Below are 24,966 nucleotides of genomic sequence, written 5' to 3' on the forward strand. Positions count from 1 at the left end.
TGGGGAAAATACCTCACCAAAATAAGAAAAAAATAAAACAGGGTTAAAAAATTGAAAAAGTTCACCCCAAACCACACCACCAACAACACCAGCAATAACACCATCAAAAGATGAAATCTAGCGACAACTCGTTTCGATCGAGTGACCTCCGGGTTATGAGCCCGGCGCGCTTCCCCTGCGCCATGCCGCTTTTGAATTGGTTGAACAAAGCAGTCCGAAGCGGGCATTATTTGCCTCAGTTTGTCATCGCTTTTGTCTTGTGTTTCATCCGTCTGGTCTCGTGTGTGAGTCATGGCCTTTTTGGTGGATCCGCAAGGGCTGGGGAGCCTCGCTGTGGCCAAAAAAAGCGGCACACTCGAACCGATAGCTCAAGTCCAACCCACAACATTCGATCAAGTCTTGGTAAATTTTGATTGATTTATTCTTTTTTTGTCTTCTTTCACTTTTTTTTTGGTTTCTTCTTTTTGTCCTTTTTCACTTTTGTAATAAAGTAAGTTATCCAGGGACTTGGTCTGCCGCTTTTTTTTTGGCCATAGCGAGGGAGCACAACACTGTGCTGGGGTGAGACTGGGACGGTCGTGTTGGCACGGTGGTTTCGCTTTGGCGGCTCGGACAAGGGGGTTGGAGATCTCACTCAACGAGCTTGGCAAGCTTGGCTCCCTATGGCCACCCACAATACTGACAAATGGGGAAGAAAGCTGGTTGAAACTCCGCCTGAGATTGGTGGTTGGTCCCCCATTGTTTCAAATTGGAACTGCGATGCCGGTATTATTTCCTGTCTGATCTCATGTGGGAAAATTTGCGGCAGTAGTGTATAGCGCAGGGCTTGATGAGCATAGAGTGGCCTTTAATTAGTTGATAAGTGTTACCCTTTTGTGTTCCACCCATTTTGTACTGGAGGTGTGATTGGGTTCCTCTTGTTCCTGGAATTCGGGGTGTCCTTCAAAATAGTCGGAGCGAAAGGACGACGGCGAACGATGGATATCCAGCGAGCCTTCGCAATGGGAGCTACGAATATCGTCCCGCTTTTTTCGGCCACAGCGAGCCCCCAATTCTTGTATACTTGAACTCAACACATTTTCCACCCAAAAAATGATGGAAAGCCGAAGCAAAGTTAGATTCTTAGCGATAACTCGTCTCGATCGAGTGACGCCCGGGTTATGATGGAGGCAATATCATGCTAGAATTAAAAACAATAACTAAAGACAAGAGGATAACTCACCCAAAACAAAATCACCAAGAAGTCAGTGGCTAAAATTATGTTGAACACATGTGACACAAATATGGTACGTTACGACAAAACTCAAGTACTTGTATTGTTAACTAAACTTTGTTCATCTGATCTGTAATTAGTCGGATATATTGAAAAATAATAGAATCAAGCTAGCTTACCGAATTTTCCTTGTCCTCCTGGGCCGGGGACTCGGCGACGGGGCCGGGGCCAGAGGCGGCGGCGGCAAGGGCAGCGGCCTCGGCGGCGCGGCGGGCCTTCTTCTTCGCCCGTTGCCGGGCACGACGGGCGCGGTTCTTCTCCTGGAGGCATGGTTAGCCATCGCTCTTGAAATTAGAGCAACTTGAAACGTGGTGTCGTAGATTACGAAGTTGGAAGTTGGAAACTTACTCTCTTGTCTGCGCCGCCAGCTCCTCGGCACTCTTGGGCTATCTCATCATTAGCATTTCGTGTTGATATAATATATTTAACAAAGTTAAGGACCTTCTTGCCAGCACCGCTGGTGGGCTGGGCGGGGGGTGCGTCGGCGACGGCGGAGGCGAGAGCCTGTATAAATCATCCGTTAGTTGTATGCCCTGCAGACATAGCACCGTATCTGGGGCTGACAAGAACAAAGGATAGGTACCGCAGGCAGGTACTTACAAGACGGCCACATGCCGCACCAAGAGCGGCGGCGGCCCTGGTCGCGAGTGGGCCGGGGCCCAGATTGATCGTTATGTTCACTATGTATTCGAGTTAATGTTAAATATCAGGCATATGGGTGGCACCCCGCCTTGGGTTGGGTGTTCGTACTTCTTGGTCTTTCTCATTAAGTACGTTAGCAATCACGTACACGAGGAGCCGCGGATTAAACACACTAGTCGAGGATATAGACTTACGAAAGGGTCCCCAAGGGGCAGATCTTGATTATTGTTTCTACTTGATGTTAGCGCGGACGTATAGAGAGCAGTTTGAATTCCAAAACACTTGAAGGTTGGGGATAAAGATGACGGTTTGGATTAACGCGATGCACCTTCAGAAGACAGCTGGGTCAGATGGTAGCAGGTAACCAGGCGTTAAATCACTAAAACAGAGCATGAACATGAAATACATTGAAACGATGTTCAAATGGTGTTTTTCTACTACGACAATGGACGCTATTGCAACTTACGAAGGGAAACGGCGACCAAGAGATTCGACGACGAAGAAAGAAAAAAAGGGAAGACGGGAGAGTTTACGTGGCTTCCGTTGGTTTTAATTCATGTCCCTTTGCTCCTTCCATCTAATCACCCCTCGTTCGGCGATGAAAATCTTGACCTGGGGCATTACCGTATTGTCCTTCCTGAGGAAGGAACAACCGTCGGAGTGGGGGGGCCAACCTGGCCGAGATCGAGGTAATGAATGGCCTGAAAGTTTTACCTCACTGACAAAGAGAACTAACGACTTTTTCAAGAAACATAAATATTCATTGACGCCCAGGCAGCCATATATAGTACCCTATACTCCAGCATACCATTAGTTCCATTACCATGTCCTCTTTCGATATTCCAAAACAGACCAAGAACCTCCAAGTGTTGGCGAGATGCAAGCCTGTTGCGTGCCGACGGGTTTATGACCATTTGATAGAAGCCTTGGACGACTACATCGAACAACCTCAGGCACGGCTGAGTATAGAACGCGTTTATTACTGTCTCGCCTCGGTTGGACAGGTATGGTGATGGACAGGTGTCTGGTGATGGACAGGTACAGCGGTGGGCAAAAACGAATAAATAAAAAAAGTGAAAGAAGATAAAAGAGTCAATAAAAAAGTGAAAGAGGATAAAAAAGAGTAAATACCAAAGGTGAAAGAAGATAAAAAAGAATACATAAAAAAGTGAAAAGGGACAAAACAGAGTAAATCGATCAAATTCTATTACGGTTTGATCGAATGTTGCTGGATTGGACTTAAGCTATTCTATTTTCGTCTGCCGCTACAGCGAGGGGGGGCACGATACCTCCGGGTCAGAATGAGTGGAAGACAACAACGGCAACCCTCAACTTGTCAAGCTGCTCCGTGCCAAGTCCTGTGCGGTGCTGCCGCAAACGAACAAAAAAACAGGCAAACGAGGCAAATATTAGTTCCACATCGCGCTTCTCTGCTTCATCCAATCCGAAACAAAGCGGCATGGCGCAGGGGGAGCGCGCCGGGCTCATAACCCGGAGGTCACTCGATCGAAACGAGTTGTCGCTAGATTCATCTTTTGCTTCGGGTTTTCATCATTTTTTGAGTGGAAATCGTAAGTCATGGTGTCCAAGGGTTGTGAGGATGGTGTTAGTACGGTGGTTTCGCTTCGGCGGCTCGGACAAGGGGTTGGAGATCAGACTCCACAAGCTTGGCCCTGTGCGTGCCCCAACCCACAACTCCGACAAATGGGGAACAAAACTGCCAGAGATGGGTGCTCAATGGTTGGTTCGGCACGATCGGTTGGCTCGGAGCTCGGGACGGGAGCTGCAAAACATCTCGCGTGATGTGGGGGCTCGGGGGTTGCCGAGACGGTCGAGAACCTCTTGTTTTTTCTCTGGACTGCTTCTTTGGACCTGTGAACCTGTGAGGACGAGCATATCACTTATTCTTGGCTACGGTAAAGACGACACATGGGTGAAGCAAAAACAAAGGCCCTCGACAAGGTCGAACAGAACATATTCTTTACCGTGAAACTGCGAATAAATGGGTGGGGCAAAGCAAGATAATTTCCGTGCACCTACGGAGTACATAATACGCAATATTTTCCACATGCCAAGAATGGTCCATGATACAACCAAGACAACAAACTTTAGACCTCATTTGACATGAGAGGAGTTGTATTCGACGTCCTCAAACAAGCATACCCCAACACAGCCATGTGGCTACTAATAAGTCGGTTGGAAATACCAGGCATTGCGCTGTGGCTGTCGCTTCCCCTCTCTTATTTCGTCTCGGATCTGGCGCTGTTCCCTGAGGAAAGGTATTCCGCTAATCCACTTCGAAAGCGCATCGTAGTGGAATTGACGATGGTCTAGCTGAAGATTGGCCGCAAAGTCCTGTGTTTTCAGTGATGCGCAATTGCCATAAAGGTAGGAGACAAAGGTATTGAGCTGAATCCAGAGGAGCGTGCCAAGGGGCGCGTCGAGAAGGCTGTCGATTAAGGCGTCAAGAAGAAGGGCGAGAGGCGGTATGAAACCCTCTAGGGAGGGTAGGCGTAGCTTCTCGACCGGAACGTTCCAGTCGGTAGCGGGAAGGAGAACGGTGGTGGTTGGCCCAGGTGGTTCCGTGGATGGTGGCCCAGGTCTCGGTTTCCAGTCGGGTGGCGTAAAGTTTGGGGGATTCAAGCGGCGCTGTGGTATCGGCGCCTTCAAGAAGTGGTAGGTTGAGTTCTGCGGCCCAGCGTCGGTCCAACCTTTCTCGGCCAGAGCGTTGGCGGCTTTATCGATATCGGGAACGAGGAGGTAAAGGTCGAACACCACGGTAGGGACACCGTATGTCGCAAGCGCATCTTCGAACCAGAAAAGACAAGGAATGTCTCGCCCTCGTAGAGCTAGGCAGGGCTCGTACCGTTTCGGATACGCGGCCATGGTGATGGATGGGTTTGCTGTTGATGCTAAGTGCACGTGGGAAGGAGGGCGCTGGGTTCTTGGTCCCAGGTCCTAGTAGGGCAAGTGATAGCGGGGTACATTGCATAGAGCTTGCATCACAGGAGTGGCCAGTGCTTCCTGTCCACGTTACAAGTACCGTTTTATCAGTTCCTCCAAACCATGCAGTCAAAGTACCAGTTCCCGAATAGAGAAAGTGCAACCAGAGGGAACTTTGTCCATTTCCCACAACATGACGGAACTTATTGGTCTCAGGCTTAGTAAAATACTAATGCTTTCTCTTTCTTCTATTCCTAATTCCTTTTTCCTTTCTCTTTTTCCTTGGAGGATGACGTGGAAGAAAGGCTCGACGTCGACCTTCTTGGCAAGTGCAGGTTGTTCCCTGTCCTTAAATCCTTGCCTGCAACGAACGCCGCAAACGAAAAAGCCTATTTCCTCGGAACTGAGTTACAAAGAATATCGAGCGTGAAAGGTGAAATAAAACGATATAAAAACAGTAAGGGTCACCCCAAAGAATCACCACTACCTTGAGCCCCCTTTATCGAGAGCGAGATAACTATTGGCGAAGGCATCCCCGGCGATGATCTGGCAAGCTACAAGAGCCGTTCCATGATGTACGCCGTAGTGGAGGTAGACGTCGACGTTGTCCCATCGACGCGAAGGGAACTCAACAGTATATTTTTAGTGCGATCTGTTCAACCGCGCGTCCAAGTTCCCATGGGTCTCGCAAACTACTATGTATATATCTCAGAACGAACTTAGAGGAAACCTCATAGCGTAGGCTGAGCCCGTGGAAAGTTGCAGTACTTTTGTTAGACTTTCTTCAGACACTGCTCTTTTCAGCGGAAGTCTGAGGTCATATTCATGGGAGTGAGGTGAGAGGCCAGGTAGGAAAGTAGGCGGATCTTCACACGGGAACACACACACACAACGCCACGTCATGTTGGACACAACAGCAAAGTCAGACCCCCACAGCAAAAACATTAAGTACGGGACTATTAATTATGGACACATAACTCGTCAGTTGTCAACAAAGAGGGGTATAGTTTAGTTCAACAAGAAAGTCAAAGAGGGAAAGAAATGACAAAAAACAAGAGGAAAAAAGAAATATATAGAGCGCCTCGCGCCATTAAAATATCCATCACGCCGTTACAGCAGCTGGTGGTTGAACGGGAAGAGACTCTGGCCCGTCGTAGGACGGGCGATCTGTAGTGGGCGACGCGGGTGCGAGCTCAGGGTCGGGGATTTGGATATCGAGCTAAAGGGGGTGCCGGGTCAGCATTGGGGTTTAACCTAGCTTAGAGGGGGGACGGAGAAGAGTCAGGGGTAACATGCCGTCATATACCCCGTGCGACGCAGCGGCACAATCTTGGGTGGAAAGCCGCCCTCTTCTGTGTCCACAGCCTTCTCCATATCAGCATTCCACTGCTCGATCCACTTCTCGAGGGTGCGCAGGCGGCCCTTAGCAGCCGTCAGACCCAGGTCATCCCACAGCCAACCGGTCGCCAGGCCGAGTACGTTGTCCAAGATATTGCGCCAGGCGTAGGGGCTGAAGATGGGCACGAGCTCCGAGTTGAGCTTGTCGATGACGCGGCGGAACTCGTGCTCCGACACGCCGGCCGGGTCGAGGATGTCCGGGTATAGGTTGGAGAAGGTTGGGGCCAGGTCGCCTTCGAGCAACCAGTCGCGGCGCACGCGGATGATGCGCGTGTTGGCGTACTCGGGTGAGTCGATGGGTACGTGGGGGTTGAGGTGCGGGAAGCACGGGTGCTGCGGGCCCCATTCCTCGCCGTTGTCTGGCGGCTGGTCTGGATCGCCCATGATGGACGAGTCACTCGACATGGCAGATCCGATGCCGGAGATGGCTGACGCTGTCGAGTGTCGGTGGTTGTTGCCGGCCGGGTCGGGCCCGCGCTCTAGGTCTGGCGTGAAGCCATCCCCGGCGTCTTGTTGTGGTGATTGGGGTAGTGGTGCCATGACGGCTTTTCCTTTGCCTTTGTCCTCCTTTCGAGAGCTCGGCCGGAAGCTGAGTCCGATGGGTGTTTGGAGCTTGGTAAAGCTTAGCCCTCGGCTGCGAACCTTCCTAGTTTCGGGAACAGCCAAATGGGCCTGGGTGGTGTCTTGATGGACAACTGTGGACGGGCCAGCTTCTGGTTCCTCGACCGGCGAGGGGGTGTGGCTCGCTCGCTTCCCGTCGTATGAATGGCGTAGTGATGGCGGTAGACTAACACGCTGCTCAGCTCCGGCAAACCGGTCGAGATGAAGGCTGGCTCTGTTAGACAGCTGGGGGCGAGTCTCTCGCTGCTCGGGTACCGTCAGAAGCGGGAAATCGCCGGCCCGGCTGCCAAGGGCGCCGCGCGGGTCCTCTTCGAGGGCGGCAAGCTCGGGACGAACGACGGGAACCGGAGGGGGAGGCGGACTGGACGGGCGCCGCGGCCTGCCCGAGTGGGGAGGCGCAAGGTTTCTCGGGGTTGAATTGGTCGGATTCCAGAGATGCGCCGGGTGCGCCTGTTGTCGGGAGGGAGCACCGCCGCGTCGAGTGCGAAACGGCGATTGCAGGAACGACGACGCAGGGACGCCGTCGACGCCCCAAGGTAGGGGATTGGCGCTTCGAGTGGACTGTTCTCGTGGCGCCTGGCTGGCTGTCGCAGGCGAAGGGACAGCAGGCGGGGGCGCGTGGGGGTCGCCGGAAGTTTGGTGTGGTGACGACAGCGCTGAGTTCGGTTCCGGCCTGGATGGCAATTCGGGGTCCGTCGGCGAATGGTGTGATGTTGAACGGGCGTGGGCGTGTGTGTGGGCAGCGGGTGCTGCGGGTGAAGCCGTGGGGAAGACCTAGCAACGGCGGCCGCGAGAGACGGCCACCGGAAAAACAGGCGAGCGTTGCGTTGCGTTGCGTTCCAGAGCGTTGTGGTCTTGATCCGCGGAAGTCGTCCGTCGCGCAAGGCAAAACTAGTGCCGGATTGTCCCTTCTCCTTTTCGACTGGTTCGCTCGTTGCTCGGCGAGGGGTCCCAGTCAACGGGCGCAAAAGACCCAGAACGGCGACCCGATCGATGTGATTCTCCACTCTTGAAGGAGATGGGGATGGAACTCTGGGGCAGATCCTGGGGTTCAAATTTGTCGATTTTGGCGAACACGCACAATGATTTGGCCGGCTGTGTCCGTGGGGTGTGATTCCAGCTGTATGTTTGTGATTGTGGCCGCGGTAAGAAATACAGAGACCGGCCCTTTGTCCCCAGGAGAGAGTCGAATCGTGGAGGCGTCTGCGTCGGCGAGAGAAAAGGCGCTATTGCTTTGATGAGCTTGCAGAAAATGGGCAAAAAATCGGCGGGTTCAATTGGGTTGGGCGTTGCGGGAACCTGCATGCAGGCACGATCTTCATTGGGGCTTGAAGCACGCGTCTTGTTGCAGCTCCCTGACAAACTCAAAGCTGTTCCAAGGGGCTGGCACGGCTGGCAGCTGGCAGCTGGCAGTTGGTCGAGCACGGCCCTCCTCGCCCCGACAACGGCTCTCGCCAAAACTGCCCCTCATCTAGCCTTGGCACGACATTTCCCTCAACAAGCTAGCAAGGGTGTATGGTCTAGTGGTATGATTTTCGCTTCGCACCTGGTCCTGTCCAGTTTCTGGTCAAGCTTCCAATGCCCTGTGAAAGGTCCCCGGTTCAATCCCGGGTGCATCCAAGAGTTTCTCTTTTGCGTTTTGCGCATCGAGTCGTTATTTTTGCTGTGTTTATGACAAAGCTCTGTCTTCTTAACAGTCCATTCATGTTCTAATGTTAGAAGTCTTGTGTTTGAGCCTTACCATGCAGGAGCGCTGTCATAGGATATACAGTGGGTACTTACTGTATGAAGGTCTATTCCGCATGTACTGTGTAAGTCCCATTGCGCTGGGTCCTCTATCCCGTCAAAGCCCGATTTCAAGCCGGCGCTCATATGGAGCTCGCGGTAAATTTCGGTGTTCAACTAGATCCTTTTCCTTTCCCAATCGGGGGCGTTAATTGGACTGAGCGCTGCGTTAGCGGGCGGCTGGAATGGAAGGTGGGAGCACCCCGCGCCAGGGCAGCCACGATCAGATATGGGACGACGGCAGCTTCTGGCACGAGTCGGCTTCTCCCCTTACATGCCAACTTTGACCTTGACATCCAGAGCCTCAATCCCCCCATCATTCCCGGAACGGTCAGTTATGTCTGACATTTCTCGTGGCGGCGGGATTCTACGAAAGCGACGAGGTGGTTAGCTCGATTTGCCGCATAGCTGCTCGTGCAGCACTCATTCACACCCCTGCTAGAGGTTTTCAGTAATTACGTCACATCGCCGTCCGCACTCTCAAGATACTCGAGGCTCTCAAGACAATCAACTCACTCGAAGAACCCGTGGATCTCATTTCGCCTTGTTCGTTTCAGGTATCATCGAATGTTTCTTCCAACGGCCCCTGCCTCTAGAATAATTTACACTACTCAGCTTTTCAATTCTCGAACTTGTCCAAAGCTGCGCCGGGCACCGATATGCCTTCTCCGAAAGAGGGCGGCGGCCTAGAGGTGAGCGAAAGCTCGTCTTCCGGTTCGAATATTCGTAGCATTCGCCGCCCGAACCCGGAAATCCAACCTTTATCCCCGGGAAGGCCCAATATGCCCACCGTTAGATCAGGAGTCCCACCCGAGGCTTATATCCGCCGCCGGAGTTCGACCCTTTCCCAGTACAGTTTGAACGAAGCTTCGCAGGATTTCCGCGAGGAGATTGTAGACCCTGGGCCAGATGTTAGGAGCGCGGTGACGACATGGAAGTCGTTTCTGCCCATTGTGTTTGCTTCGATTCCCCCGGTTGCGGGGCTGTTCTTTCACAACGGGACGGCCTTCTTCAGCGACCTCATCCTACTCTTCCTGGCCACCGTCTTTCTTCACTGGTCTGTTACGGCGCCATGGTAAGCGGTCTTTGATGATCAGTTGAGAACACTGTGCTGACCTGAGGCTAGGAAATGGTATCAGGCGACGCAGCAGGTGAGGGAGGGCCAAGAGACCGCCTTGGAAGAGTCGTTGGAGCTCCAAAGCGGCGCCCGAAGTCCGGATTCTGGTAGTGATTCGATGTCACCCAAGAGCGTCACTGGGTCAGGAGACGACAAGAAGATGAAAGCGCGCAAGATTGATGCGGCATTGGGCCGACTGCATAGACTCGAAATTATGGCCCTGGGTGCATGTTTTCTCTCTCCGGCGGCCGCCACTTACATGCTCTACTCGCTGCGCTTCTTTCTCAGCCGGCCCTCGGAAGGACTTGTCTCCAATTTCAACGTCGGAATTTTCTTTCTCGCCGCCGAGATCACTCCACTCTCGCATGCCATCAAATTGGTCCTGGCCCACACCCTGCACCTCCAGCGCATCGTCAACTCGAACCCCTACCGCACGGTGCGCGTCACGCCGTCCAAGTATCGGGAGCTGAACAGCCAACTTGAGAATCTCGAAATTCGCTTGGATGAGCAAGCCCGGCGAAAGCCCTGCGAAGGTTGTGATTGCACCAATGGGGCCAAGCAGCAGCAGGCAGCGCGGCAGATGCGCGAGGAGACTACCAAGGAGGTGCGCGCCGCCGTGGCTCCCGACATCGATGCAATCGTCCGTGCCGTTCGCCGCTATGAGCGGAAGACCAGTACTTTAACAAGCGACACCGAGCAGAGCATATTGGATTTGCGCCGCCGCCTTGACGACGTCATTGCCTTGTCCGCGGTGGTAGCTAGGAATGACGCCCAACGTCGGGGGGTTATGGGGAATGCGGCGGATGTGTTCTGGATGGTTGTGATGTTCCCACTGACGGCGATACTCTGGGTCATCTCCATCTTTTTTCCACGCCCGCTAGGATTGGTGGTGGAAGCAGAGGAGCGAACCCCAGTTGGTGTTGATGAGCATGGAGGGATTGCTGACGATGGGAGTAGCATTGATTGGAGTGGGGGAGGGAGAACATACCGACTCAGCTCAAGCTTCAACCCTCTTGGTCAAACACAGACTCGGCCTTTTAGGTCGGGGCGGAGTTCTCCCATATCATCGGTTGGGCCGTTTTCGCGTCCGAGTAGGTTTCGGACGTCGTGAAATGAGGCGTTTTCTGTATGTCCGTCCGTTTGTATGTTTTTCGCTTTTAGTGAGCCCTGGTGATTTGAATTACGCTAACAGAGTCGCGCTGTGAGGTGGCGCATTGAGTATCAAATAGTTTTCACGGCTTTTATTTAGATGGTACTCTGGAATATATGGAGATACCTTTGCGGTTTGGCACTACTATAAAAGTTCACCCAATGACACCCAATTCATGCCTTCCGTGGGTCTCTTTGACCATATACCACATGCTCCCGCAAAGTAAACAGATAACTGAGAGAGAAGTACTCATGTCTTAGGCTAGTGAGAACCCGGAAAGACGAGACTTTCCGAGCAGGGAGGTAGGTACATGAACTGTACATACCTACAGCCATCCGCTACCGATTTTTTCAGTGGAACGCACATGCTGTTAGTAGCCAGGCGGTATTGAGAAGGCACGGGTACCTAGTAGATTGGGATGTTTGGCGGTTTGTGAGACCGATCTAGAACTTGATTTTACCATTACTGTCTGGTGTTGAGGAAGGTGTAAGTGGCTGTCCGAATCGGGAAAGTCCCCCCGGGTCTTGAGAGTTCTGTTGGGTGGGCCGTCGGAGTTCCCCCACGCCCTCGAGAAATCTTGATTCTCCTCCTCTCAACAGATCCATACCGTAAAGAATCACCGGAAACGCAGCATGAACAGGCAATTGCGTCTATATTTCCCCGCGGCTTCGGTCTGTTCACTCACGATCAAAGCAGCACAGCAATTCTCATTCTTCTCAACAACCTCGTCCTCATGTGTCGTTGAAAATCGGGTCGCGATCTTGTTACATCCCGCGGCTTGGCAGTGAAGAATGCAGGGGAGACGCAGACGAGGATCGGACACGTTCTGGATGGGCCACGTTCCATGTGGCTTTCGACGCCATCCATACGTCCATTCATCGGCCGTGCTAACTAGTCGTGGGTCGATCCTCTAGAATCTCGTGGGTGGGATGCGCGTCCTTTTAGCCCGCCCCAGCCTTGTCTCATCAGCCGGAGAATTCGAGGCCTGATGGTGTGTCTCCCGGATCCGTTCACGTTGGACAGAAACGCTCATGTTGTGGAGGGTTCCGGCCGGGGTGATGGGTTCTAACAGCACATCAGGATTCGGCAGTGCAAGGATGATGAACCCGACTCGCCGACGTAAAATTCCTTGATCGAGGCGTCGAAAAATGTCAAGTTTTGGATCCTCGTCGTCGCCCGATTCGACGAGCAGCAGGTTCCGCACCCCTGTCCGGGCTGCATCTTCCCGCCCCCGGCCCTGGCAACTCGCTGATGCAACCTCACATACCCCTGTTGACAGACATCTCACGACCTTGACGACCTCGTTGACGCATCGACCGTGGCGTTTCCCGCGTGGCGCGTCTCCGGCCACGTTCTTTGACCTCCATCGGACCCGACCGGACGCCGCCTCTCCCATCTAGTGTAAAGATCAACCGCTCAGATCTTACGACAATCAAGGATCTCGGCTGTTGTACCGAAGAGGTCTGCCACCCTATAGGCTTGCTAGTATGTTTTTGTCGCGTTCACGGGGCGTGACCTGGCTTGTTCGATGCGATGGTTACCCTCTCACGTTTAGTCCTCGTCCCGGACTTGCTCGCTCCCTGATTCGCCGTCGGTGTTGATCTGGGACGCGGAGCGTCTCTATTATGGTTTTCTCTTCTGGCCACTGACCTTGGGGGTTTGGTCTGGTTGGGAGCTTCCCCTAGGACAATATGTTTGTTGGAGCTTACCTGGTTGCGTTAATTTTGACATTTGATTCATTGACTGGACGGGCGTTCATGCGTCGTGAAAAGCGCCATGATGAGACCTTTCCAAAGACTATATCGACGGGCTCTGCTTTGTCTCCTTTTATCCGTTGTTATTGAGGGTAAGATGTTCGACTATGAGAGAAGACAGGACACGACTTCATCTTCAGACCTGCCAGCCCCAACGTTGGCGACGACCGAGGAACACACCGCGTCGGTAGCTACTGTCAGTTTGTCTAGTAGTACTCTTACCATCCTTCCGACAACGTCGAGGACCACGGTATCACCAAACCCCACGAGTCATGCCAACTCAACGTTATTCAATGGTACGTACCCGGATGACGGAATGCAGCCCGTAGAGACACAAGGGTCTTAACGAGACAACAATAGTGCCTCCACTCCCTGAGGGCCAACTGCCCCTTGAGCCTGAAATCACACCAGGATGGGGCATTGCCGGCACCCTCCTCATCCTAACCGGCGTTCCCTACACCCTCATCGGCATTCGGGCCAAACGGGTCCAGACCTTCTTCAGCGCTGCCTTCACGGGCGCCCTTGGAACCACAGTCCTGATTCTGTATCTCATGACCCTGCCCGTTACTCCCGCCGTTCAAGGGGCTTTTGTTGTCGCGGCCCTCTGCGCCGGCGCAGCGCTAGGTGGCGTGGCGGTTCTTTTCCGGGACCTCACGGAGGGTCTGGGATGTCTGCTCGGCGGGTTATGCTTTAGCATGTGGTTGCTGGCCCTCCAGCCGGGCGGACTGATACGAAACAGCACCGGCAAAGCAGTGTTTATTGCCGCGTTCAGTCTGCTGAGCTGCTGTCTGTACATTAGTCACTGGACGCGGCGGTATGGCCTTGTGTGTGGCATCGCTTTGTCGGGGGCTACGGCCACAGTCCTGGGCATCGACTGCTTTAGCCGCGCGGGACTAAAAGAATTCTGGGCATATATCTGGGCGCTGAACGAGGAGTTGTTCCCAGATGGCGCGGTGACGTACCCGCTCACGCGGGGAATACGCGTGGAGCTTGCTGTGGCCATTTTGCTGTTTGCGGTTGGTGTCATATCTCAGCTTCGGGTGTGGCGGATGATTCGAGCGCGACGGGACGAGGAGGATGGGAAGAAGGAAGAAGGCAGGTTGAGCGATGAGGAGGCCGTCCTTCCGTCTCCGTTGGAAGAGGAGGAGAGGATCGGACGGCGGGTGGAAGCAACCGTGGGCTGCGAGCGCATCGAGTGGGAGCGTCGGTATGGGAATGGCGGTGGGGGTACCCAGGATGAACCGACTAGTCGTGATGTTGGGGGTGCACAAGATCAGGACGACGACAAACGTGGGGGTAGCAGCGAACACATGTCGGTGACGGAGGTGACGGAGGTGATGGAGGTTCAGGGGCTAGCTGAACTCCCCGGTGGACATGAGCTCCGAGACCCGGCCGGGAAGATATCACGCAAGGAGATGGCGATGGGACATGGGCTGGATGACGATGATGAAAGCTTGCCCGTCCGGGTTGTTATTGAGGACGAGCAAGACACAGCTGAATGTGCGCCACGGGAGAGTCAGAGTACGCAGACGCTCCTGGCGACGACGACAGCAAACGTGAGCTCATGCTGTGATGATACACCGGCTCCATACACTGTTCCAACGCCATTCACCGTCCGCCGCACCCCGAGGCCAAGAGATGAGGAAGATGGGTCTTCCGTGGCAGCGGTTGTCGGCGAGGAGGATCGACCGGAGGTGTCGGTCCGGGATTCTGAGTCTCATGGCTCTTGGGCCTCGGTACCCGTTTCCCAACTTGCAAGGTGCTCAATGGACAGTGTCATAAATCTGGGTGCATTCTCAGCAACAACCAGCGAATGGGGGAATGGACCGCCAATAGTGCCGAGCCCGGCCCGAAACAACAGCACCGAGAGCGGCTCTGTCGTGGCTCATCTCGACGACGACGAGATCGACGACGGCAAAAGCATGGGCGACACCGCTGCGTCTGAAACGTCGCAGCGAGCTAGCAGAGGAAAAAGCACGGGGCGATTTCTGATTAGCGGTGAAAAGGGGAGAACCCAAGAAGAGACAGTGTGCAATGTTTCGTTGCTGGATTCAGCCGACGAGCTGCCAGGCAGCAAAATAGAATTGCCTGATCCGGTCGACAACAGCCAAGAGGTTATTCCCAAGACGGAGGAGGCTTCGGAAACGGGAAGCTCAGGACCAGCCGTTGGCGAGCCAGTGGTAGGGGGGTGGGTCAGGGTCCAAGACATTCGCCAGGAAGGGACCGAGCCGCGAGACATTGGATCCCGGGGTGCCGGTGCCGGGACTCGACTCATGCGAGAGGATCTCGACAATCTTGAGATCTGCGAGCGTTGTGAGGAGGATCCTGGGGACCGTGCGGACCGTGAGGATCTTGAGGATCCTGAGGATCCCATGTTACTACACGTAGTAAAGGATCGGAGGGGTCCCACGAGGAGCGGTGAAGCATCGACCACCACAACCACCAACGCATACCCCCGGCTGACGCAGGGAAGCCTTCCGGCGGGCCTGTCGGATGTTGCGGTGACTTACCGCACGAACGAGTGGGCAAAGCATCTCAGTTCGGCTGAGACCCCGGACCCGGGTGATCTGGATCGACGGCAGGGTTTCGTCGACGGGGGGATGCTTATTTCCGAAAGGGCGGACGACGGCGACGAGGGTGACAGGGAGCAGGCCGTGCCGTTGGATATGAGGGACCTGCAGCGGACGGCCGCGGTCGAGGACGACGGGTTCTTTTTTCCTCTGGCTGTTGCAAGACGAACTGGGACTCGAACTCGGAGTGCCAGTGCTCTCTCGCAGTATCGCAACATTAACACCAATTCTAATCTTACCATCTCTAGACTCGCTTCCGCCACTGCTATCACCATGGCGTCCGGCTCACCACCATACGTCAGCCCCGAGCTGCCTTCCGAGCTGCCCTGCGAGCTGCCCGCCGACGTGCCCTTACAGCGGAGCCCAGAAGGCCCGCCGCCAAAGCCGAGGGTGCCGTCTCGCTATCGCGCTTCGCCTAGCCTGATGAGGAGGCAGAGCACCCCTCTCCATGCCGAGGTGATCCCGGAAGAGGGCAGCCAGTTGAGGAGTGCGTCCCGGATGACACTGCAGCCGCAACATCAACATCAGCAACAGCGGCGACGGGGTTCTGCTCAGCCCGCACTCGGCCGTAGCAACACCCACGGCCACGGCCACCCGTACCGGCACTTCGCACCCTCCATGTCCACACGCTCCATCTCCGACCCCATCCGCCCTTCATCCTCCGCCTCAACGATTCAGGCCCCAAAGCAGCAGCCGCAGACCCTCATCGGCATGCGCGAGAAGATCCTCCGCCACCGCGCCTCGGGCCTGATGGCCCCGCCCAGCCAGAAACTCCGCACCGACACCAACGACGCCTTTCAGGAGTCCCTCGACACCCTAGACCTCGACGGTGCCTACGACGCGGAGAGCATCTACGAAGCCCCGCCACCCCGGTTCCACCCCGTTTGCTTCTCCCCTTCCCCCGGCGCGATGTCCCGGCCCGTCTCTGCCGACATAGGCCCGGGCATGGGCATGGGCATGGGAATGGACCCAGACGACATGCCGCTCTCCCACCGCCGTAGCATGCTCTTCCAGAGCCAGACCCGGCTGCCAGCGCAAGCGCCCACAAGACCGACAGCCCTGGCCGAATCCGCCGCCTTCAACTCACACCAGCCGCCGCGGCGTGACAGCGCCAACTACCTGCCCTCCGAGACCGTGCGCCAGGGCCGGCTAGCTCGCTTCCGGAACGATGTCGCCGTCGACTTGCATGGACCAACCAACCTAGGGATGGGTGGTGCCGTTGGGATGGCCACTCCGGGACTCCTACGCAGGATGCCAGCCCCAGGTGCTGGCGGTATGAGCCACACCATGGCCATGAACAACATAACCAACAACGCCATGAACCCAGAACTGATGAAGATGGCCGCAGCCGCCGCAACGGCGACAGCTGCAGCAGCGGCAGCACCACCCGCACCGCCCGCACAACCGCCCGCGCCCAGCGCGGCCGCCATCGCTGCTGCGCAACGCCGTGAGGCGGAGATTGCAAAGCGCGAGGCGGAGGCTACGATGCGCTTGCGTGCGCAGTGGGCGCTGGAGGAGCATATGCGGGGGAGCGGGGTTATGGCGGATGTGCATCGCGAGGCGATGAGAAGGATGCAGGGGGGTGTGGCTGTATAGGAAGGTACAAGGAGGAAAAATAGGTGATTGATAACAGTGTAATGGTGAGTGAAGGGGATGCCAGGATCGAGAAGTTATGGGAGAGAAGATGAGAGCGTAAAAACGGAGGGCAAAGAGATGAGACGGTGGTTGGGAGGAGAAAAGAGTAGAAGCATGAGAGAGGGGAAAAGAGAGCAACGCAGAAAACGGTGATGCGGACATGATATGATATACACGGAGCGAGTAATTATAATTAGAGCGAACACATACAGTCATTGATATTTGCTATGTCGATAGAATATACCCTTAATTTAAGAACATCAATTGCTATCAACTCAAGATTGACATGCCATGGCCGCGCTATTGTAATGTGATACGTTGAGGGTGTAATATGGGGATGGGAGGAGCTTAAACAGATGGGAAAGACAACATGTTTGGAGAGGCGGCAGACGTGGCATTGTGTTCGTGACTGAATTGTTCGTTACCTCGGGAACTGACATCAAAACGGAAACAAAGGGGACAAAAAGGAAACCTGGATACCCATCTATCCTTCCAACCCCCTTCAAAAAACAAAAATAAAAAAACATCACACATCACAACTCCTCCTCCTCCTCCTCATCTAAATCCCCCCCAGCACTACTCATCTCCGTCCCCATCCGATTCCTTACTACCGTCCCCGCATCCGAAACATCATCATCCATGTCCTCATCCATGTCCTCCTCTTTTATCTTTACATCCTTACGGTCCTCCACCTCCACCTCCTCCTCCTCCTCATCATCATCATCCTGATCATACCCCTCCTCCTCCAACGAAGGCAACACCCCCGTCTTATCATCCTCCTCCCGCGAAACCGACCTCCGCCCTGTAGTACTCGGCGCAGCCGAAACACCAGCCGACGCAGAACCACCAGCATGATCCCCAGCAACAGAACTAGCCCGACTAACACTGCGTCTATACTTTCCCCCCATCGCCGCCTCCTTCTCAGCCGTAGCCGCCGACAAGGCCGCAGCGGCGACAGCATCGAGGTTGTTGACAATCTTGCCGAGACTGACGTGGATTTTGTAGAGGGCGTTGCGGCTGGCGGTGTCGGGGAGGAGCTGGGCGTCGACGGCGTCGGAGACGATGGTGTAGACGTCGCGGGTGCGGTCTTCGGAGGAGGCCGGGGAGACGTAGAGTTTGCCGAGGAGGGCGGCGATGATTTTTTTTTCTTCTTCTTGGGGGGGTGTTAGTTACGTTTCATAAGCGTTGGTATTGGGTTAAGGGTGGATAAAAGGAAGAGGGTTAGGGTTGTGGAAAAGGGGGAAAGCAAAAGGAAAAACATACTCGGCGCATTCCCGCTCAACCGCTCCAGAATATCCTCCGCAAAATCCAAATGCACATCCGCCGGGACATTCTTCTTCTCGGCCTCGGCCAGCCCACCAGCACCACCAGCACCAGCCCCGCCGCCAATGCCAGCCAGGCCAAAGCCGCCAACACCGCCCGGCGAGTAACACTTGCGCGGATCGGTCCAGTCGACCAGACACGCGGCAATGGTGCTAAGCGAAACCATCTCATCTTCAATGTCAGCATCGTCGTCGTCAAACCCTTCGCGCACATTGTACAGCGTGTGCAGGGCGTCGAGGGCCACGCGGCGCATCAGGTCCTGGTTCTCGGCGCGGGCGTAGCTGAACACGGGCAAAAAGTAGTTGAGCGCCTGGCGCACGCTCTGGTTGCCGGCCGAGGCGGGCTCAAAGTAGGCAATCACCAGCGTCTTGAGCAGCTCGGCCGAGACGTCGGCGTCGCTGACGACGCGGCCGAGGAGCAGCTTGGAGGCGGCCACGGTGGCGGCGGCCTGGACTTCGGGGTGTTTGGCGCCCGACCGCAGGGCTTTGACGTAGACCTTGAGCAGGGCTGGGTTCGATGATAGGAGCTGGGCGCCGTGCACGTTGAGGATGTCGGTTAGGATGTGCAGGGCGGTGATCTGCAGCTCGGTGTGGCCCTTGGCGAAGAAGTGCATGAATAGGGTGAGGTTCTCTTCGGCGAGCGAGCGGTCGAGTAGCGAGCATAGGCCGAGGCAGACCAGGCCGCGCTCGCGGACAGGGGCCTCGTGGCTGCGCACCGCGGGGACGACTAGGTTGTTGAGCATGGCCACCAGGTGGTCGTTCTGCTGCAGGTCGCCGGCGACGTTGGACAGCATGCACTGCACAATGTGCAGACACTTCATGTTGATCATGATCTCCCGGATGGCTTTGCGCGCGGCCTCTTCCTCGGACTCGGGGGTTACTTTCTTTCCCCCTTTGCCACCAGCTCCTCCAGCACCACCACCGTTGGCCCGCGTCGGCGTCGTGTCGCCACTGACTTCGGACCGTGCCGAGTGGAAGCTCTCGTCGTCGTTCTCCGGAAGTCCGTCGTCATCGCCCTCGGCCTCGTCGACGATCGTGTCGTGTACGTCCGCCACGGCTTCCAGGACAATGCTGCAAAACTCCTTCTCGCCGGCCGCATCAGGCGCGCAGATGTCGCGCAGGGCCGACACCGTCAGCTTGGTGACCTCCTCGGGCAGTTGCGGGATCGAGAGGGTCTGGCGCAACAGCGAGAACATCTTGCGCCGGCCGACCTCGTCCGAGTAGTCCAGCGTCAGCACGATGTGCAGCAGCTGCTCCACAATGAACTCTTGCTCAGCCGTGTCCCCTTCGTCGTCGTCCTCCTCGTTTTCCTCGTCGCTCTCTTCGCTCTCACCCCGCTGCTGCTGCTTCTCCTCGGCCCGCTGGATCGCGTCGATGAGCACTTTGATGTACCGCTCCAAGTAAAACGCCACCTTGGTCACCTCGGGCAGCTTCTCCTCGACCAGGGACTCAAACTTGCCCCCACCCTCGTGCCGGCAAAAGTCGTTGAACGTGCGCACCACAAACACCGACTCGGCGCTTAGCGTTTCGAAGAAGGCATCGTCAAAGAACATGGCCTCGCGGTAGTCCGGCCGGCCCTCCCAGAACCCGCGCATCGCCTCAAGCCCGACACCGTGCTCCCCGCCAGCATTGACCACATCAATACGCTCCAGCAGCTCCAGCAGCGCGTCCAGGTTCGGCGGCGACACCTCAGCCGGCTGGCCCGTTTCCGCGGGAGGGGCCGTCCCCGCGCAGTCCTCGATCCAGCGCTCGCGGAAAAGCCGGCCCGCGGCCTTGCGCACGTTCTCGTCGCGATCCCGCAGGCCCCAGCGCAGCAGCTTCTCGCGCATCGACAGCGACAGATGCCGGAAGTCGCCCAGCGCCGGCAGCAGCCGCGAGTACACCGCCCGGCGCGTGGCCGCGTCCTGGTCGCGCGCCCGCTCAAGCAGGAACGGCAGCGTGCTCGGCAGGATGGGCAGGTTCACCAACAACGACCGGCGCACGTCAGCACTGGGGTCATTCTGCAGCACCTCCAACAACCGCTCCAACAACCCAGCCGAGCCAGCATCACGCCCATCGCTATCACTCTCATCCGAATCTTCCCCCTCCTCCGCCTCCATCTGATTCCCCGCCAACCTGCCCAACCCCAACACCGCCTGCGCCCGCACCATAGCCTCCTTATCCCGAATCCTCTTCAAGAGCCCCGCGCGCAGCTTCTGAAACAAATCGTCATCAATCGCATCCAGCGAGTTAATAATATGCGAAATCAGCTGCGTCGCGCGGTACCGCACAAACTTGTCCTTGCCCGCCAACAACGGCAGCGCCGTCTCCATCAGCTGCGTCGTCAGCCGCGTTCCAGGTGTCTCCGGCATCGTGCTTGCATCCTCATCCACCTCGCCCGCGACTTCATTATCCTTGTCCACCGCGTGCCGCAGGAAAAGCCCAATAAACCGCACCGTCTTCTCCCCTACCCCTTCACTCTTCTTGATAGGCATCACCCTCAACGCACACCGCGTAAACTCCGCATTGAAATCATCCTCATCAAAATCCGCAATCGACGCACTACCCCCACCCGTACCAGCCCCCCCGGACGGCTTCCGCACGCTCGTAGGCTCATAACAGCACGCCTCCTGGATCTTGCGCAGCGTTACCGCCAGTTTACGGTGTGTCGCTGTCGTGCGCTGGGCATCGCGAAATACCGCGGCTACTTGGGTGCGCAGCGCGTTGTCGGGCGTCTCGTCGGGGATGTCGGCGTTGTGATGGGCGGCTGCTGCTGCGGAAGACGCGCGGGAGGTTGTTGTTGAGGCACGGGTGCCGCCGCCGCCGCCGGCTGATCGGGTTGAGGCGGCGCCGGCGGAGGAGCGGGTTGACCGCGTTGAGGCTCGGGGCATGGTTTTTTGTGTCTTTTTTTTCTTTTCTTTTCGGGGATTTGTTGGGTGGTTCTGGCTTGATTTGTCGTTTATTCGTTGATATTCCCCCTCAGCGATGGTGTGACATCGGGGTTATCGGTGAAATCATCGATCGTGATGCCGCTGTTTTCGTGTCGGACGTTGGGATCGAAGGTGGGACGTGGGATGGCGAGTGGTGGGTGCTTGGAGTTTTGGGGTCTTGTTTGTTTACTAGGGACATTCTCAATGCGGTTAGCGCGCAGAGGTTTGGAGGGGTGGCCCCTCTTGGCCCCACATCTTCTGCGATAAGCCGTCTTATCTGTTTTCCCTGGTCTCTTTTTTTTTCTGCTGCTGCGATTGAGCATGGAGCTCAGGCCAATTCCTGCATCTCGTCCAGACGTACCTTCGTGCTGTGAAAATTACTGCGACAAACGAAAACCATAGTTAATTGACGTTTGAAGGTGCAAAAAAGCAGGCTAAATCCGGGCTACAAACACCCTCGACACCCAACCTTTACAAACAGGCCAGCCTACCATGGGCCCGCCGGACAAAAAACGCCAACGCGAGATCGACGATGTCGTCGCCGCAGCGGCAGCAGCAGACAAAGCCGCCGGCGTGACCACACACCGCCAGCAGCAACAACAACCCAGCGACCCCCCAACAAAAAAAGCCCGCGTCGAATCCCACCGCCAACTCTTCGTCCGGTCGCTCCCGCCCAGCGCCACCAGCGAGTCCCTCACCGAGTTCTTCTCGCAGCACTACCCCGTCAAATACGCAACCGTCGTCTTCGACCCCAAATCCAAGACCTCGCGCGGATACGGCTTCGTGTCCTTCGCTGACCCTGATGATGCGGCCGAGGCGAAAGACAAGCTCAAGAATGAACTGTTCAGCGGCCGGCGACTGAAACTCGATATCGCCCAGCCGCGCCACCGTGATCTGGCCAAGGCCGGGTCGAATGTCGGGGCCAAGACGATTGAGGCGAAGCGCCAGCGGGAGGCTGACGCCGAAGAGGCCCGGCGCGCGCCGAAGCTGATTATCCGCAACTTGCCGTGGAGTATCAAGACGTCGGATCAGCTGGCTAAGCTGTTTCAGAGTTTTGGGAAGGTCAAGTTTGCGGATTTGCCCAATGCCAAGGGGAAGTTGTCTGGGTTTGGGTTTGTTACGCTACGCGGAAGGAAGAATGCAGAGAAGGCGATGGAGGCGATTAATGGGATGGAGGTGGACGGGCGGACGGTGGCGGTGGATTGGGCGGTGGATAAGCAGACGTGGGAGCAGCAGAAGGGGGATGAAGAGGGGGAGCAGAAGAAGAGTGCCAAGGTGAAGAAGGAGAAGAAGGGGAAGAAGGCGGAGGAGGAGGAGGATGAAGAAGATGATCCGAATATGACACAGGAGGATCGCGATCTTGTTAATTTCTTCAAGAACTACGGTGATAACTTGGAGGAGGAAGAGGAGGAAGATGAGGATGGGAAAGACGAGGATGGAAGCGAGGAAGGGAGCGAGGAAGGGAGCGATGAGGATGATGATGAAGAGGGAGACGACGACGATGACTTGGAAGGGCTAGACGAATCAGAAGAGGAGAAACCGAAGAAGCCGCTGACGGACAACTCGGCCACTCTTTTCATACGCAACCTACCGTATTCAACAACCGACGAGACGCTCAAAACTCACTTTACAAAATTCGGCCCGGTACGATACGCCCGAGTCGTCATGGACCGCGCGACAGACCGGCCCGCGGGTACCGGCTTTGTCTGCTTCTTCAACGTCGACGACTTCCAGACCTGCCTCAGGGGCGCCCCGCGCCACCAACCCGTCGCCGCGCTCGCCAAACACTCCGTGTTGCAGGACGAGACGGCCGATCCCGAAGGGAAATACACCCTCGACGGCCGCATCCTACAAGTCGCCCAGGCGGTGTCCAAAGACGAAGCAACCCGCCTACAAGACGAGGGCACAAAGCGCAAAGACAAAGACAAGCGCCGACTCTTCCTCCTCTCCGAAGGCGCCATCTCGTCCAAATCCCCACTCTTCAGCAAACTCACCCCCGCCGAAGTCAAGATGCGCGAAACCAGCGCCAAACAGCGACGCAAGATGATCGAGTCCAACCCCAGCCTACACCTGAGTCTAACCCGCCTCGCCATCCGCAACCTCCCCGCCAACCTCAACTCCAAGGACCTCAAAGCCCTCGCCCGCGAGGCCGTTGTCGGCTTCGCGAAGGACGTCAAAGAAGGCCGGCGACAGCCCATCTCGCGCGAGGAAAACGCCCGCGGCGGCGAGCAAGACCGCGAGGCCGAGCACAGGCGCAAGACCCGCGGCAAGGGTGTGGTGCGGCAAGCCAAGATCGTGTTTGAGACGACGCAGGGCAGTAAAGTAGACGAGAAGACAGGCGGCGGACGGTCGCGCGGATACGGGTTCATCGAGTACTCGTCGCATCGCTGGGCGTTGATGGGGCTGCGGTACCTCAACGGACACGCGATGACCAACGAGGCGGGCAAGAACCAGCGGCTGATTGTGGAGTTTGCGATTGAGAATGCGAATGTTGTGCAGCGTCGGCGGCAGCAGGAGGAGAGGAGCCGGTTGCCGAGGGAGGAGAGGGAGGCTGGTGGTGGCCGGCCGGAGAAGAGGGATGGGAAGGGCTGGGAGAAGGGGGGTCAGGGTAAGGGGAAGCCATGGGGGAGGGATAGTGGTAACAGGGACAGTGGTAGGGACAACAAGAGCGGTAGTGCCGGCAAGGACGGCAAGGCTGATGGCAAAGCGCCACCACCGCCGGCGACCAAGGAGGGCCGCAAGAAGGCGGATGAGAAACTGGCGATGCGCACCAAGATCATTGTGCGCAAGCGCATGATGCGGAAGAAAAAGGCTACGATGCGGGCGGGCAAGTGAGGTCCGTTCCTGTCAGTTGCCCTGTTAGTCAAGGAGTAATAGTGGTGTTGAGGGAGGGAGATCGGCTATCTCGGCAGTCTCGGCAGTGTCGTTTACAATTCTCGGTACATTAGAGCATACGGAGCACGATAGTAATCGTCATATCACGCTCTTTTCTTGGCACATGAGCAAAGCAAATGTACAGATGTCCTGCAGTGTAGTGTAAAGTAATAACTTGTACGGGCAATCCTTTCTCAGGAATCAATTCAAAACTTGGCATGCCTTGTTGGCGCTGCATCTCTCATCCCCACTCGTTGCAGGAATGCAATCAATTTACTCCGTCCACAGGGACGCACGCCGGTACTTGTTTGGAATCCAACAAGCCCATCGAGCCTGTCACTTCACCGCCTGTGCAACAAGCCAGACACGCCAAAACACCTCAGAAAAGGGAAAAAAGGGAAAATCACCTCTTGCAAAAACTCAATTGACCCCGTGACCACCCCAACAACCCAACCTCATTCGCTTCCTCACGTTAATGAGAGACCCTGTGTGACCTGCTTGTCCTGTCCAACTCGGTCTAACTATCCGTAGTCTAAGCTGTCCTCTTTTTCCCCGGATCCTGTGCCTGGCCCGACACGTCGATCACCCGCCCGTCATTCCCGGCCGTGATGGGCTCACTAGCTCACCGCGGGTTTGTTAGTGTAGCTCTCGGGCACTTCTCATCTCATCAACTTCGATCCAGTCCAGTCCAATCCAATCCAATCCAGCCTCCCCGAGTACGAGGTCGTGGAGTTTTTTTAGTGAGGCAAGGAAAGTGATGAGGTACCATAGGACATCTCCCCGGCTCTTCCGTTAAGTACCCTTTCCATTGCCAAACCCCGTTCTCACGGCTCGCAACGGGTATACCTGGCAGGTAGATGATACAGCGCCTCCGCCGAAACCGAAAAGGTACCTGAAAACCCTGGGGTATCTCTCCCATCGGCCCACATCCACGTCACGCTGTGCCACTATGCCGCTGTCCCCATTGCCCATC

General features: G+C 56.0%; 6 protein-coding genes and 3 non-coding genes across 9 annotated transcripts; 5 read left to right on the plus strand and 4 right to left on the minus strand.

Moving 5' to 3' along the window:
• Positions 1 to 118: 118 nt before the first annotated feature.
• Positions 119 to 190, minus strand: C8A04DRAFT_t35. The gene has a single exon. It is a non-coding gene; the product is annotated as a tRNA-Met (tRNA).
• A 3,178-nt stretch (positions 191 to 3,368) lies between these two features.
• Positions 3,369 to 3,440, plus strand: C8A04DRAFT_t32. The gene has a single exon. It is a non-coding gene; the product is annotated as a tRNA-Met (tRNA).
• Positions 3,441 to 4,099: 659 nt separating this feature from the next.
• C8A04DRAFT_35056 (uncharacterized protein) lies at positions 4,100 to 4,801 on the minus strand (the record flags this gene model as incomplete). Its single annotated transcript, XM_062783027.1, has 1 exon — positions 4,100 to 4,801. One exon carries the CDS (start codon positions 4,799 to 4,801, stop codon positions 4,100 to 4,102), a length of 702 nt encoding a protein of 233 aa, XP_062639714.1.
• A 1,159-nt stretch (positions 4,802 to 5,960) lies between these two features.
• Positions 5,961 to 8,749, minus strand: C8A04DRAFT_35057 (Golgin subfamily A member 7/ERF4 family-domain-containing protein; the record flags this gene model as incomplete). Its single annotated transcript, XM_062783028.1, has 3 exons — positions 5,961 to 6,077; positions 6,155 to 7,651; positions 8,660 to 8,749. 3 exons carry the CDS (start codon positions 8,747 to 8,749, stop codon positions 5,961 to 5,963), a joined length of 1,704 nt encoding a protein of 567 aa, XP_062639715.1.
• On the plus strand, positions 8,387 to 8,497 carry C8A04DRAFT_t33. The gene has a single exon. It is a non-coding gene; the product is annotated as a tRNA-Ala (tRNA).
• Positions 8,750 to 9,444: 695 nt separating the features above from the next.
• On the plus strand, positions 9,445 to 10,890 carry C8A04DRAFT_35058 (uncharacterized protein; the record flags this gene model as incomplete). Its single annotated transcript, XM_062783029.1, has 2 exons — positions 9,445 to 9,737; positions 9,789 to 10,890. The coding sequence occupies 2 exons, from the start codon at positions 9,445 to 9,447 to the stop codon at positions 10,888 to 10,890; spliced, it is 1,395 nt and encodes a 464-aa protein (XP_062639716.1).
• Positions 10,891 to 12,780: 1,890 nt separating this feature from the next.
• C8A04DRAFT_25855 (uncharacterized protein) lies at positions 12,781 to 16,849 on the plus strand (the record flags this gene model as incomplete). The annotated part of the gene is made up of 3 exons (XM_062779715.1): positions 12,781 to 12,979; positions 13,044 to 15,390; positions 15,502 to 16,849. 3 exons carry the CDS (start codon positions 12,781 to 12,783, stop codon positions 16,847 to 16,849), a joined length of 3,894 nt encoding a protein of 1,297 aa, XP_062639717.1.
• A 572-nt stretch (positions 16,850 to 17,421) lies between these two features.
• Positions 17,422 to 21,080, minus strand: C8A04DRAFT_9885 (nuclear condensing complex subunit; the record flags this gene model as incomplete). Its single annotated transcript, XM_062785669.1, has 3 exons — positions 17,422 to 17,595; positions 17,755 to 18,041; positions 18,152 to 21,080. The coding sequence occupies 3 exons, from the start codon at positions 21,078 to 21,080 to the stop codon at positions 17,422 to 17,424; spliced, it is 3,390 nt and encodes a 1,129-aa protein (XP_062639718.1).
• A 531-nt stretch (positions 21,081 to 21,611) lies between these two features.
• Positions 21,612 to 23,954, plus strand: C8A04DRAFT_9843 (uncharacterized protein; the record flags this gene model as incomplete). Its single annotated transcript, XM_062785651.1, has 1 exon — positions 21,612 to 23,954. One exon carries the CDS (start codon positions 21,612 to 21,614, stop codon positions 23,952 to 23,954), a length of 2,343 nt encoding a protein of 780 aa, XP_062639719.1.
• Between the last annotated feature and the right edge of the window lie 1,012 nt (positions 23,955 to 24,966).

This window comes from Dichotomopilus funicola (genome assembly GCF_033296635.1).
Source record: "Dichotomopilus funicola strain CBS 141.50 unplaced genomic scaffold C8A04scaffold_9, whole genome shotgun sequence".
In the NCBI taxonomy this organism is placed as follows: domain Eukaryota; kingdom Fungi; phylum Ascomycota; class Sordariomycetes; order Sordariales; family Chaetomiaceae; genus Dichotomopilus; species Dichotomopilus funicola.